A 13,601-nucleotide genomic window follows, 5' to 3' on the forward strand; every position below is an offset into this window, starting at 1 on the left:
ACTCCTGTTTCTCTCTCTCAAATAAATAAATAAGTCTAAAAAAAAAAAATACACAGTAAGAAAGCAATCCACAGAACGGGAAGAAATATTTGCAGATTACGTATCTGATAAGAGATTAAAATCCAGAAAATACAGAGAACTCTTAAAACTCAGTAACAAAAACAAATAACCGACAGGCAAAGGACCTGAACTACTATTTTCCTAATGGTCTACAAATGGCCAATAGGCGCATGAAAAGAGGCTCAACATCCCTGATCATCTTGGAAATAGTAAAGCCACAGTGAGATACCACAGTGGTTTCAGGATGGCTACTATTAAAAAAAAAAATCAGAAAATAAAACATGTTGGCGAGGATGAGGAGACACGAGCCCTTGCCCACTGCTGCCCGGAATGCAAACTGCTGCCGCTGCTGTGCAAAACAGTTTGCGGTTCCTCAAAAAGTTAAAAATGAAATTACTACAAGATGCAGTGATTCCATTTCTGGGTATTCCTTCAAAAGAAATGAAATTCAGCAGGGACTCAATGTGGTACCGGCACACCTATTGATGGCAGCACTGCTCACAACAGCTAATGGGGAGAAGCAACCCAAGTATGAATCAGGAGATAAAAGGATGAAATGTGATGTGTACCTACACTGTGGTATTATTCAGCCTTAGAAAGGAAGGACATTTGGACACATGGTATAACATGGATGAACCTCGAGGACATAATGAGTGACACAAGCCAGTCACAAAGCGGACGAATACTGTAGGATCCCACTTACATAGGAACCGACAGCAGTCAGATCCACATGGAGAATTGTGGTTTCCAGGGGCTGCGGAAGGGGTACAGGCATGGGCAGTTCCTTTACTTCCTTTCCAATGAGGACAGAGTCTCTGTTTTGCAAGATGAAAAAATTCTGGAGATGCATGGTGATGGTTGAACAATTATGAATGCTTAGTGCACCTAAAGCTAGCACTTGAAAATGGTTAAGATGACAGATTTGATGTCATGCATTTCACAATAAAAAAAAAATTGGGGAAAAAAATGAAGTGACTTTAAAAAAATTTTTTTTAAAGATTTTATTTATTTATTCATGAGAGACAGAGAGAGAGAGACAGAGAGGCGGGGGGGTGGGGGGGAGAGGCAGAGACACAGGCAGAGGGAGAAGCAGGCTCCATGCAGGGAGCCTGACATGGGACTCGATCCTGGGACTCCAGGATCACACCCTGGGATGCAGGCGGCACTAAACCGCTGAGCCACCCAGGGATCCCCCGACTTTAAAAAATTTTAATTGAAGCATGGTTGACATAAAATACTAAATTAGTTTAAGGTGTGCGACACAGTGATTCAATATACACATACATCACAAAATGCTGACCCTGATAAACGACTGACGACACTACTGACTGTACCCCCTATGTACTTCTCAGCCCCCAAAGGAATAATGCCCTGAGGCCACACAGCTACACCCTGGCAGCATTATGCTGAATGAAACACGCCAGCCAGGAAATGGCCACCACTACCCGATCCCACTTACGTGAGGGACCTGGAGATTTGACAACACTCCATAGAAAGGGGAAAAAATGGTAATGGGGCCTGGATCAGCAGCGGGGGGGTGGGGGGGGCTAGGGAGTATTTCTCAGTGAGAACTTTCGACCTGGGATGAAGAAGGTTGTAGAAACAGATGGTGTGATGGCAGCAAAGCCTCGTGAAGGAGCAGAATACTAATGAATTACACGCTTAAAAATGATTGAAATGGTGAATATTACGTTATACAGATTTACCATGGCAAAAAAATATTTTAAAAAAACCTTCGTAAGACTCACTGCCATTCAAACAAGGGGATTAGGGAGCTGGCGGTCAGGGCACGTGCAGATGGTGACCCTGTGGGGTCAGGTGGCTGCTGTTTCTAACACTGGGGGATTTGAGGCCTTAGGGCTGCAGCTCTGGGAGGGACACTCTTCACTCGTCACGTGGAGGGGACAGCGAGGCCTGGGTGCCGCCAGTGTGGCAGGTGTATGTGTAGCATTGTGGCGGCAGCAGCCAGCAGGGCGGATCAACGACTGGGCCGAAAAGCCAGTCCCAGCACATGTCAAAGAACTGAAAACACCCAGAGTTCGTCCTCTCACAAACTCAGGCCAAAAAGCAATCCCAAAGAGATTCTGAGGGAACACATGCCTATCTCGCTTCAAACCGCAGTGGAAATGATAAACTATTTTGAACTGAAGCTCAAAGGAAATGCTACATGTCAAACCCTCCAGGATCGAGATGGAAACCAGGACGAGGGTTTTGTAGAGGTTGAACGCCTGTCATATAAAACCGGAAAGGCGCTAAATCGATGACCAGCACACATCAAGGAACTTTCTAGAACAACTGCAACAAAAAGCAGCCCAGACACAGAAGGAGAGCACAGAAGGAGAAACTAACAACGCATAACAAGGGTCATCTGAGCCACCACAAGTTCTCCGAGTTCTCCCAGGCGGGCCGCGGGGCACTGCGCGGGACGGGGAGGGGGCCACGCACACGTCACTAATGTCAGGCCCAAAACACCTGACAAGCTGCCAAGATAGGATATGATCAGCAGCTTCTGTCAGCTAATCTGAAAACTTGGATAAATTTAGGTATCTACCAACATGTTAAAAAAGCAGAGCTTAACAGAAAAAACAGAAAATCCAAATGGCACAAAAAAGTATAAACGAGGAAACTGGATCCGTGACAAAAACCTTACCCTCCAGGGGATGGAGGGATGTGTGAAAAACACAGCAAAATGTCAGCCACCACGGGCAGGCAGGGCACACAAAATTTCACTGCGCAATTTCCAATGCTTCAGTATATTTGAAATTTTTCGAAATGAAAGGTCACAGGGGACCCTTCCCACACTAAAACAAACAAAACAAACAAAAAAAAAACAACCCACCCAGAACAACAACTCCCAGGCTAGGCTTAGCCGTGACGCCTGCTCAACTTTTCAGGAAGAAGTAACATGGCCTGCAAAGGCTCCTCCACGCGGAGCAGGGCACCTCCGCCAGAGGGGCTGCCAGGCGGGCACAGCCCCGTCCCCATCCCCGGGACGCATCCCACGGCTGCCGCCCCCCCAGGCCACGACCCCCCGTGCCCGCTCCCGCCCAGCCCTCCGCCCACACCCACTGCGCCCCACTTACAGCCCGCGCCTCCCCGGGGGCCGGGGGCCAGCCCGCCGTGACCTCCATGCCGTGCAGCCTCTGGGTTTGCTTCAGCTGGTTGAGCGACGGCTTCAGCTGGGCGGCCCCCGTCGTCTTGCTCGTCCACTCGTCCACCAGCTTGTGCAGGTCATCCGTGAAGGTGCCCCTCTTGTTGTTGCTGTTGTTGGCCTGTGCCTGGACGTGCAGGGCGGGCTGGGCGCCTGGCTCGGGGCCCGGGACCAGGCTGCTGGTGGAGGACCCTGGGGAAGCACACACAGGCCACGTCGGGGACGCTGCGCTTGCCGGCCAGGGCGCTCACTCTCAGTGTCTTGCTCAGGCCAGGCAACGCCTTGCTTCAGGAGATGGTCTGTGCTCGGGGGCCCACGCACCAGTGCCAGGCGCTCTGGAACGCTCCCCAGGCCACGAGGGCCAGGCTGTGCTGCGCAGCCGTCACCCGTGCTCGGCATCCACTGTGTGCCCACGCGGCCCAGGGCCCCAGACTCCCACACGGGAGGGAGCTCAGAAAATGCGGGCAGAGAGTCCCAAGGCCTCTGCGCTCCGGACTGGAACATGAAGCTCTGGGGAACAGGACGCTGCTGTCCACCCAGTGTAGGGCAACCGTGGGACAGGCCAAAGGGCTCTGTGGTTTGGAATTGAGGACACACCACCATGCCTCTCCTCAGCAGAGCGGGCAGGGAGGTGCTGGTGGGGGTACAAGCACCCAAAGCCTTCCACTGCGGGCCCCAGGCCGGGAGCCATTTGCGGGGTGAGGCCTCCACTGGCAGAACAGGGAGGCCACAGGGAGGTCCGGGGCCATGGGTCAGGGGAGCTGGCCAGAGAAGGCACGCTTGCCTACTTCACTGGAAGATTATGTTTCAGTGTCCAACAGGGAACTTTTGTGTCCTCATCCCCAACATCCAATTTCTGGTCTGGCGATTTAGAATAAGCCAATTTGAAAATTCTCTGTATTAAAATGGCATAACGACCATCTCTTCAAACAAGCCGTTGCAAAATGTAGTGTGCGATGGCTAGCGATGGAAAAGCATGGACACAAACAGTTCAACATTAGTGATGGAACATCACACACACGGAGCTACTTCTACTGGAATGTTTCAGCCAGAAAAAAAAAAAAAAGGACAGGGGAAAAAAAAAAAAGGTGGGAGGTGAGGGCGGTGGGTGGCCCGGGTGGACAGATACCCATTTCTTCCCGGCATCTCTCCTCGGGGGCACTCATCTTTAGCACTTCAAGGACATACTCATTCCTACGGTTTTGGAAAAGGAGCCAATTAACGATGGGTCACGTGTACACGTTCCAGGGAAGGGGGCGTCAGCATGTCCACCGGCCAGGACACACGGACTCTAGGAGCCACGGAGATGCGAGGTGCAGCCGCGGGGGCCCTGGAGGGTGGGCGCAGGGCAGACACAGCCCCCCCCCGCGGCCACAGAGACCCTGACGCGCACTAGCCACATGAAAGCCCATGCGATGGAGAGCGGACAAAGGGTAAAAAACCCGATAATTACGACTGCTGTGCTCTTTGCCTAGACAGAGACGCTTCAGGGCAGACCCTGCAAGGGAAGAAGAAACGACACAAGACCACAGCGTTAGGCAGGACAGCACACACAGGGGACAAGCCACCACACTCTAAGCACAAGTCATCAGTGTGCAAGGAGGAGCAAAGGCCAGCGGTTCGGAGAGGGGACCAGCCACCTGGGCTACCCGGGCGGCCCCAAGTCAGTGTGCGGGTTCACGTGAGCTGCGCCGAGGGGCGGAGGTGCAGGGCCGGGCCCCAAGCTTCGGGTAGAAGTGAGTGTGTCTCTAAAAGCGTATTCAAAAAAAAAAAAAAAAAAAAAAAAAAGAAAAGAAAGAAGAAAAAAGGAAAAAAACAAAAAGAAAAAAGCAGCAGACTACTCGGTTTTCAAACAAGAGGCTTCAGGAGTCCCAGGGACTGAGGCAGAAAACCCCATAGAAGTCCACCAGGAGAGCTCTGAGAGCCGCAGGTTCCGCCCAGCCACACCCCCACCACCCCCCACCCCCCCGTCCCTGGGGGTGTGTTTTCCAAGTGCAAAAAGATACATTGTTTTGCAGGTTTGAGGCCAATAGGTGCCCATGGAGGGGAAAGCATGAGGGGTCCTATCTAGGGAGGAGGGGTGGGGCTGGCCCCAGGGTCCTGAACTGCTGCTGCCTCATCTGGTGCCCTGCGTCCACATGGACAGGCTGGAGGGCAGAGCTGGCCCTCTGGGGAGCAGGGCGGGTAGAGGGGGATGGGCAAGGACGAATCAGGCGTCCCCAAGGTCACTCAGCAAGGCTGTGCTGTCCAAAAAGGTCTGTGCTCCCTCCCTGGCTCCACGCCCAGAGGGTGCTCCACACCCGTGCCCAGGAAGGCAGCCTGCCACCCCATATTTGGGGAGAGAGCACAAAGGTCGGCAGGCCCAGGCTCCAAGTAAGCTGCTGCTATGTTAGCTCAGAGGCTGATGTGGGAAAAGGGGGCAATGCTCTGCAGGGGTCTCTAACGTGCAAATAAAAACGAGAGCGCCGAGCAGGAGTGGTCCAGATCAGCTGTTCCCCAGGGGAGCTGCAACAGCTTTTGCTGGTCCATTTCCTGACTTGGAATCCCACTGGGAGCACCGGGCCCTCTGGAGACTCCACAGCATGGGGGAATGGGGTTCTGGCTCTGAGTGTGCGGGCGCAGCCTTCCCCATCCAGATCCTGGGGCTCTACCATCCTCTGGGTCTCAGCAGCCCCATACAGATGGTCCAAGGATGAGGGACCAACCGGCCAGCCAGATCCCCACAGCCCCACAGCCCCACAGCAGTGGGACCTTCCAGGGCTGATTCCCGCCATCTCCTTGACAATAACGCTCAGCCAAGGAGCTGCCTGCTGGGAGCCCAGGCCTGTGCTCAGGGCCCAGACTCGCAGGGTACACAGGGCCAGGTCCTTCGGCCACCAGCTGCCACACTCAGAGCTGCAGAGCCACACCAGCCCACAGAGGCCTCCACGCCATCCTGGGGCACGGCCCACAGTGAGCAGAACAGACACTCCCTGTCCTTGGTGAACCTTCAATCAGAAACTGACTGGATTGGCCTCTCCATGCCACGGTCATGCCATGCGGTGCAGCGCAGGGCTGCAGTGTCTGGGGAGGAGACTGCACTCAAGCCACCGCCCTGCCCCCCCCACCGGGGGCCCTGACCTCCGCCTCAGTGTCTGTGCCCTGCCCTAGACGCCCAGCTCCACTCACACCCCCTGCCAGCCGGCCTTGGTGCTACCCTGCCCACGGCCACGCATGGGACCTAAAGGAAACCACAGCAAGTCCATGTGGGGCAGGAGGTCTCCTGTACAGACTGCCGTCCTTAGCCAGGGCCTTGGGAAGAGCAGGCTGGGGGCCCCAGGAGTACCTGGGGAGCTTTGACCTGAGCAGGGGTGGCAGTGGAAAGCCACGCAGCTAGCTGTTGGGAAAGTGTTCTCCTGGCCTGTGAAAGGGCGAGGCTGACAGGCAGCGCCCAGGCCCGCGGTGGTGAGGCTGGCAGAGGCGGCTGCTGGTGTGGATGGCCTGCCCAGCCAGGCACCCCCGCCATCCAGACCCTGGCCTGGCTGCCAGGAGGATGCCTCAGGTAAAGCCCAGGTTCTTTGCTGTGGGCGGGGTACACAGTGGCCGGGCCCGGGGCTGCTCCATAGCCTCCAAACACTGATGAGGCTCACGGGGAGCTCCCTGCCCCGGGACGAGAGGCACGTCTCCAAGCCTCGGCCTCACCCTGGACCGCAGCATTGGCCACCTGGTTCCGGGCCTGGAGACAGATAAGCTTCCAGTACTAGACGCCACTCGGGGCTTCTCTGCAACAAGCCATCAAGTCCTCACACGGCTGAGCAACCTGAAGCATGAAATGGGATTGTCTCTGCCCCGCCCTGCAGTGACAGCCCCAAGGATGTCCAGCTTGGGCAGGCCTTCGTGGGAGTGGCTGCCCGAAGCCCCTCTCCACCCCCACTGCCACAGGTCCCTGCAGGGAGGGTGCAGGACAGCACAGGGGCAGGGCTGGGCCTGGGCCACGCAGAGTGGGAGCCTCCTGGGGAGTCCCAGGGACAGACCTGCTACAGCATGGATGGGCAGTGGATGGGCCCATGAGAGGAACAGAGTGGGCCTGATGCTCTGCGTGCAGACGCCCTGAGGTGCTGGCTCCTGCGCCAATTGGGTGAGCTGCAGCCAGAGGCAGGCAGGCCCGGCAGGTCTGGCAGCAGCTCCCACACAGATGCCTCTCAACCTGCCTGTACCCCCTGAACCCTGAACCATAGTCCCTGAGACCCCCAGGCCCCCATCGGCCACAAGGAAGGGTCTGTGCTTTGTGGGGTCCAGTCCTTCCCTCACAACAGCAGGCCTGTCCGGGTGCCCACCCCAACGGGGCACCCATGCCTTGCCCTCTGCATACTTCCTCCGTGGCCTGGGGTCCCCTCCAGGTCATCTGGGCCCCTCCCCAGCTTGTCTCTGACCTGGTCTGCGTGCTCTCACCATCTCTGAGCACCAAAGAACTGGGGACCGTTTTCTCTACTTTGTAACTTAACCCAGGACTGTTTTTCCAGAGTCTTGTCACCTGTTCTGCCAACAGAAAACTTCTGGGCTTCGTGTCTAGCTGCACCCACAGCCTGTAGCTGCGCCCTCCCCTCTCGGCTGGCCTAGATCCCAGGGACCTGGGCCCCAGGCATACACCTTGGGGTCTTCCTGCAGCCCTGCCCTGAATGCTCTTCTCTCAGCCCTTGGGGTGGTGCCCAGGCTTTACCAGGCACCCACACAGTGTCCTCAGGCCTCCAAGCACCCCAGTCACCAGGGAGCCAGTTGGTGCTGGTCCCCTGAGGAGCCTGGCAGTCTGGGCAGACACCGGGACACATGGCGCATCTTTGCACATCCATAGGCCACGCGTCTGCAGGTAAGCCAGGTCCACCATTGTCCCACATGCTCCTGACCAGCAAACCCAGAGCATGCAGGTGCCATGCCGTGGCCAAGACCAGCAAGGGCCCAGCCGAGTCCTGCCTGAAAAGGGCCACATCAAAACAATGACATCACTGAGCCCATAGCCCCAGCGAAGACCAGGCGAGCTGGGCTGCACATACCACCACCTATAACCAGCCTCACCGGCCCAGGCGTCCCGTCTGCCACCAAGCCCTGCCCTACACATTCTTCTCGGCCACAGATGGAAGTAAAACCTAAATCATACATCCCCGCTGTGCCTCCATTTTCTAAAATCTTAGAATAATCACAGTAAAACAAACGAAAACCCTAAAGTAAGAATGCAGAACCACGTGGATACAAACGTGGATGGGGACGACCTCACAGGGGCACACAGTGCCTGACCGCTCGCACCTGTTTACCCCCCACACCTGCTCTGCCAACCCTGCTTCCCGTGCCTGACCCGACGCCGCAGCCACCTGTCTGATCGCAAGATGCCTGGAGACCCAGGGGCCCTCTCCCCGGGCCCCAGGGGACAGCCACGCACACCTGGGCAGAAGGGGACCCACAGTGAGCGGGGAGCAGGATGCACTCAGTCCCCACCCCCACCCTCCTCAACTCACAACTAAGAGGCTTAGCTGGGCCATGGGCTAGGAGACCCCGGAGGGTCCCTGGGAATCCCTGTGGCTCTGTGTCTGTGACCTGTGCTGCCTGGGGGAGGGTGACACAGCCCCCTGATGGGGATGGATGACCACTGTGGATGTGGCCTCAGGTCCTGACAAATACAATGTATCTTTATTGTACCAGCAAAAAGCCACGTGCCCCAAACTAGCATTTCAAACCCAATTGAAGCTTAATTTTTGGTTTAAAAATCAAAAACCTGAAAGCCCCCTTCCCCCCAGCTTTGGATTCATTTTCCAATTGTTCTGGGGGATAAAATAACGTCGTAAGTAAGGCCCTGAGCCATGCACCCTTTCTGGACATGAGTCCCGGGTGCCAGCTGGGAGGGCATTCCAGGAACCCGAGGGCCGTGAGGCAAGGCTGGAGGAGGGGAATGACTGTCTTGATGTCTGAGGTCTGGGAGGGCAGGGGGTACACAGAGTATTGGGCTCCAGCCAGAGAGTGGCAGCGGCCAGAGGGAGAGCCAGCACCGGGGCTGGGACCTGCTGGGGCACCGAGAGGTTCCCCAGGTGACCGGAGCGGGGACGGGAGGGCTGTCCTAGCTGCAGCACCTTCTCTCAGGCTTTCCACATGCAGGGAGCGGGCATGGGGTCACGCTGCGGAGTGCTGCGGCCCTTGTACAGAAGTCACGCCCTCCAGGGACCTTCTAGAACTGTCTCAGCTCGCTACATGCATGTCTTCAGAATCCAGACACGTGTGAGACACACCATGCGTCTAAAGAAGGCCGGGGCTGGCTTTTTGTTGTCGCTGGAGCTGGGGACAGCGGACGTGTATATGCGCCACGATTGCAACACAAATCAAACTACGTCCAACGTAAAAAATACGAAATCAAACAAACGGGTGAGGAGGAGAAAAACGCAGAGCGCTGTGGGGGCTTGGGGCGGGGTGCCTGAGGCTGGGGGCGGGCGCGCCGCTGCACATGCTTGCGGGGCCGGGCCTGAGCCGCGGGCATGCGCGGGCGCGATCCGGGGCTCTGCGTGGGGCAGGGCAGGGACGGGTGGCTGCGGTGGGAGGGGAGCGTCCTATGGAACGTATGGAAGGTGATGAAGACTGGCGAGGGGGCGGGGGGGGGCGGGCGGGGAGAAACCAAGGGCCAGGAGGTGGTAAAATACAAAGAACAAATACAGACAGATGGACACAGACACGGGTCCAGTGAGGAATCGAGCGCGAGGTTTGCTACTAGACTTATAGGTCAGTCTCTCAGACGTTGGGTGGTAAACCGTCCAGCCTGCAAATGAATATAGAGGGAAGAGAACAGAGAGACAGGCATCAAGTACAGTCTCTGGGATCCCTGCTACACACCACCAGCCACGGGAGCCTCGTCTCTTAGCGGCCACGGCTCCACCTAGCCCAGCCCGGAGGCCCGCAGCCACCGACTGCCTGATGGAAAGCAGGCCCCGCGGCGGCCCGAGCAGCGACCTGGGCGGGCATGCGGGGCAGGTGGCGGCGGGGTCGCCACGGCGTCTCTGGACAGAGATGCTGGGGAGAGCACCCCCCGCGCGGCTGCCGCACCCACGGCACAGGTGACGACACTTCCTTGTCCAGGCAAACCCGCTCGGGCGCCGCGCCCTCATCCCCCCCTGGCCGTCCCTCCTGACAAAGGCCCCGGGGCGGCGGGGGTGGGCGGAGGGCCAGCGCCCAGGGACCGACGCCTCGTCTGACCAGAGCACGCCTCCCTCTGGGCCTCACACCGCCAGACTCGGTGCCGGGTGGGCCGCCCACTGTCCTCACTCCAGGGCTACAGCTACTGGTTTCTCCTCAAGACGCCTGTGTGCCGCCGGCGCCCCTCTTACACCTCGGGGCCCTGCGCACCTAGCACATGCTCAGAGAGGGCAAGCTGGCAATCACCTGGGCCGTGCGCTCCGCCTCCGTCAGTGGCTAAGCCGGAGCAGATGTCTGCAGACAGGGAGGCCCGCACGGAGCAAGGCTGCTGAGTCTGAACTGCCTTCCCACTCGGGTCTGAAGCTGCTGCGGGCCCTGCCCCGGCGTGGGCAGGGTCCTTAGCAGGAGGGGCTCTGCTGCAGTCTGACAAGTGACCTGGGGGAGGGGGAGAAGGGGCGACAGGCACAGTGAGGCGCTGCAGGTCAGACCAGCCAGCGCGGAGTGCCTCCTACCTCCCTGCTCATTGCTGGGTGACCTTGGGGAGGCACTGGAGTCCCTGTAGCCAACACGCAGGGGTCAGGAAGGTGAGGGACAATGACCTCGGTCTCTGCCCATCGCCAATGCTGCGGCAGGCCTACCGTGTGCCAGCATAGCGCGAGGACCATGGCACACATGGGAGGGCACACCTGGGCTCAGAGGCCTGCACACCTGCTCACTCTAACTGGGTTCCAGTTAGCATTAGGAACCATCCTGGCATTCACATCATCTGCGTCACCTGCAGTTCCCGGACACACACTGCGCTCACAGCTGGCTTCCTGGTGGGCACACCAGGGGGTTCCAGCTCCAGAGGGCACCCCCTATCCCGCTCCCTGAAAGGAGCTGCTCTATTCCCACTTTGTACGGGTGACAGGAAGCAGCCCCAGACCCAGGCAGCACCCTGGAGGGCGGCAAGCTGGAGAGAGAGACCCTGGCCCCTCATACCTGCAAAGGCGGGTCTACTCCAGCAAAAGGAGACCCAAAAAGAGGTCTTTGGGGTGTGGGCAACTGCCTCCCGCCTGCCGGCCCAGCCCCCTACAGCCCCAGCCCCACCGCAGCCACGAGGGCACAGACCTGTGCTGGAAGCCACAACCTTGAGCTGCTGCACCAGCGGGTTGAGCAGCTTGCCAGCCTTCAGCTTGCTCTTGCTCTTCCTCCTGCGGCCAGCGGGAGGGGCCGTGTGGATCAGGCCTAGGTTGGGGGGCAGTGGCTTGCCCAGGCGGCGGTACAGAGCCTCGATCTCTTGCTTCTGCTGGCTCTGCAGCTCCGAGATCTCCTTCAGATGCCTGCAAGAGGGGAGGGGGGCAGGTGGGCATCATGGTTGTTTCAACACCGGCTGTTAGGGGAGCCCCCAGGGGCGGCAGGGCAGAGGACATGTGGGAGAGCTAGAGGGGCCCATTGAGGAAGAGTCCCAGGAGATTCGAGTTTTTGGGTGGCCTATCTCACAAAGCTGCTGCTTTTAGTGGCCAGGAAGCAGGGGACAGATAAGTTTGCATACCTAGGCTCCCAACACATACCCTACACATAAATCCAAGTGAACAGAAAAACAATCAGTGCTCAGAACAGAGCGGCTGCCTCAGCCCTTCCAGGAACACGTGTCACTTCCTCTGAGCCAGGGAACCAGAGGTGGGGCATTGCACGTTAGGGTCTCCTCAGCCAGGGACCTGGGCTTCCCGGAGCTACCGCCAGGGGGGCTCCCAGCATAGGCAACGGCTCCCCCTGCATACACGGGTGTGAAGCGGCCATGAAGACCCAGCTGCAATTACTGACTGAGGGTGATGGAAGTTTCTAGAACAAAGTAGAGAAGGCTCCCTAGGGGATCTGCTGAGCCAGTTCCCTGCCATTGTGCTCGCCTGCCTGCTCACCTGCCAGAACTCTGGGGGCCTGATGCCCCTCAGCCACACCCCAGCCCATCTCGTCAATGCATGGCTGGGAAGCAGCTGCTTCTCTGGGCTAGACTACAGGAAGCAAATTCTCATTTTTACCTCTTTTATCTTCAATGCCTCCCAGACTTTAGGAAAATGATTCTATACAGCAAACTACCTGTTGTGTCAGATTAGCTTCTGACAAGGTGATATTTAGGTGAAATTGCTGAGGGGGAGAGAGATGCCACCATCAGGAGCACCTGCCTCAGAAGGACTATGAGGAGACTGCCATTGTGAGGTCTCAAAGCCCAGGGCTCCTGGGGCTCTAAGAACCACAAGTGCCCTGCCCTGGGGTACCCATGGGGTCTGAGGAAACTACCTTCTAGCAGGTGCTATCAGCTTCCCTCAACTCAGTTACAGAATCTCCCTGCCCCTCCATGGTCCCTCCTTCCTAACAGAATCCACAGCCTCCCCCCCCCCGCCCCCCAGGCAAGAGCCTGGACTTAGGGACGCCTGGGTGGCTCAGTGCTTGAGCATCTGCCTTTGGTTCAGGGCATGATCCTAGGGTCCTGGGATCGGGTCCCACATCCGGCTCCCTGTGAGGAGCCTGCTTCTCCCTCTGCCTATGTCTCTGACTTTCTGTGTCTCTCATGAATAAATAAATAAATAAATAAATAAATAAATAAATAAATAAATAAAATCTTTAAAAAAAAAAACGAGTCTGGACTTCCTCCCCCTCAGACTCCCCAAACCCTTCTCCTAGGTGGCACCTCTGGACTTGCCCCGCCCCCTCGGAGCTCTCCTGGCAGCTTCCTCTAGACCTCTGCCCCCCTCCGCCCCGCTCCCCTCCCGGCGGGTTCCCAGGGTGACCCCCCCCAGAGTGAGAGTGTACAGACCAAACCCCCTGCTCCTCCACAAGGACATCCATCCCAAGACCAAGCGCCTCCCTGAGTGTCTCCAAGTCCAGTGCCCAGGGCACCAGGAAGAGGGACTACAAGTGCCTGGCAAGTGCCTTAGGGCGGGTCCTGGGACCCTGTCTGGGACAGGTCCCAGGGAGGGTGGGGCAGGGCCGAGCAGGTGGGAGGAGGGCAGGGCAGGACTGGGTAGGGGTAGGGGAAGGTGGGGCAGGGGTGGGTGGGTAGATAAGGGAAGTGGAGCTGGGCCGGAGCAGGTGGGAGGAGGATGGGGCATGACTGGGTAGGTAGGGGAGGGTGGGGCCGGGGAGGGGTGGGGTGGGTCAGGACTGGGTAGGGTAGGGCTGGAGTGGGGTGGGGCTGGGCATGGGGTGGGGGGCGGGGCCGGGCAGGCAGGTGGGAGGAAGGTGACTTCTGCCCCTCCCC

General features: G+C 57.9%; 1 protein-coding gene across 1 annotated transcript in view; it reads right to left on the reverse strand.

The window, feature by feature from the left end:
• Nucleotides 1-13,601, reverse strand: part of WNK2 (WNK lysine deficient protein kinase 2) — a 100,449-nt gene that overhangs the window by 12,925 nt on the left and 73,923 nt on the right. Inside the window, 5 exon segments of the mRNA XM_077910941.1 lie at nt 3,144-3,403; nt 4,665-4,709; nt 9,888-9,986; nt 10,607-10,795; nt 11,471-11,682. Coding sequence (XP_077767067.1) covers nt 3,144-3,403; nt 4,665-4,709; nt 9,888-9,986; nt 10,607-10,795; nt 11,471-11,682 — 805 coding nt within the window.

This window comes from Canis aureus, chromosome 1 (assembly GCF_053574225.1).
Source record: "Canis aureus isolate CA01 chromosome 1, VMU_Caureus_v.1.0, whole genome shotgun sequence".
Lineage (NCBI taxonomy): Eukaryota > Metazoa > Chordata > Mammalia > Carnivora > Canidae > Canis > Canis aureus.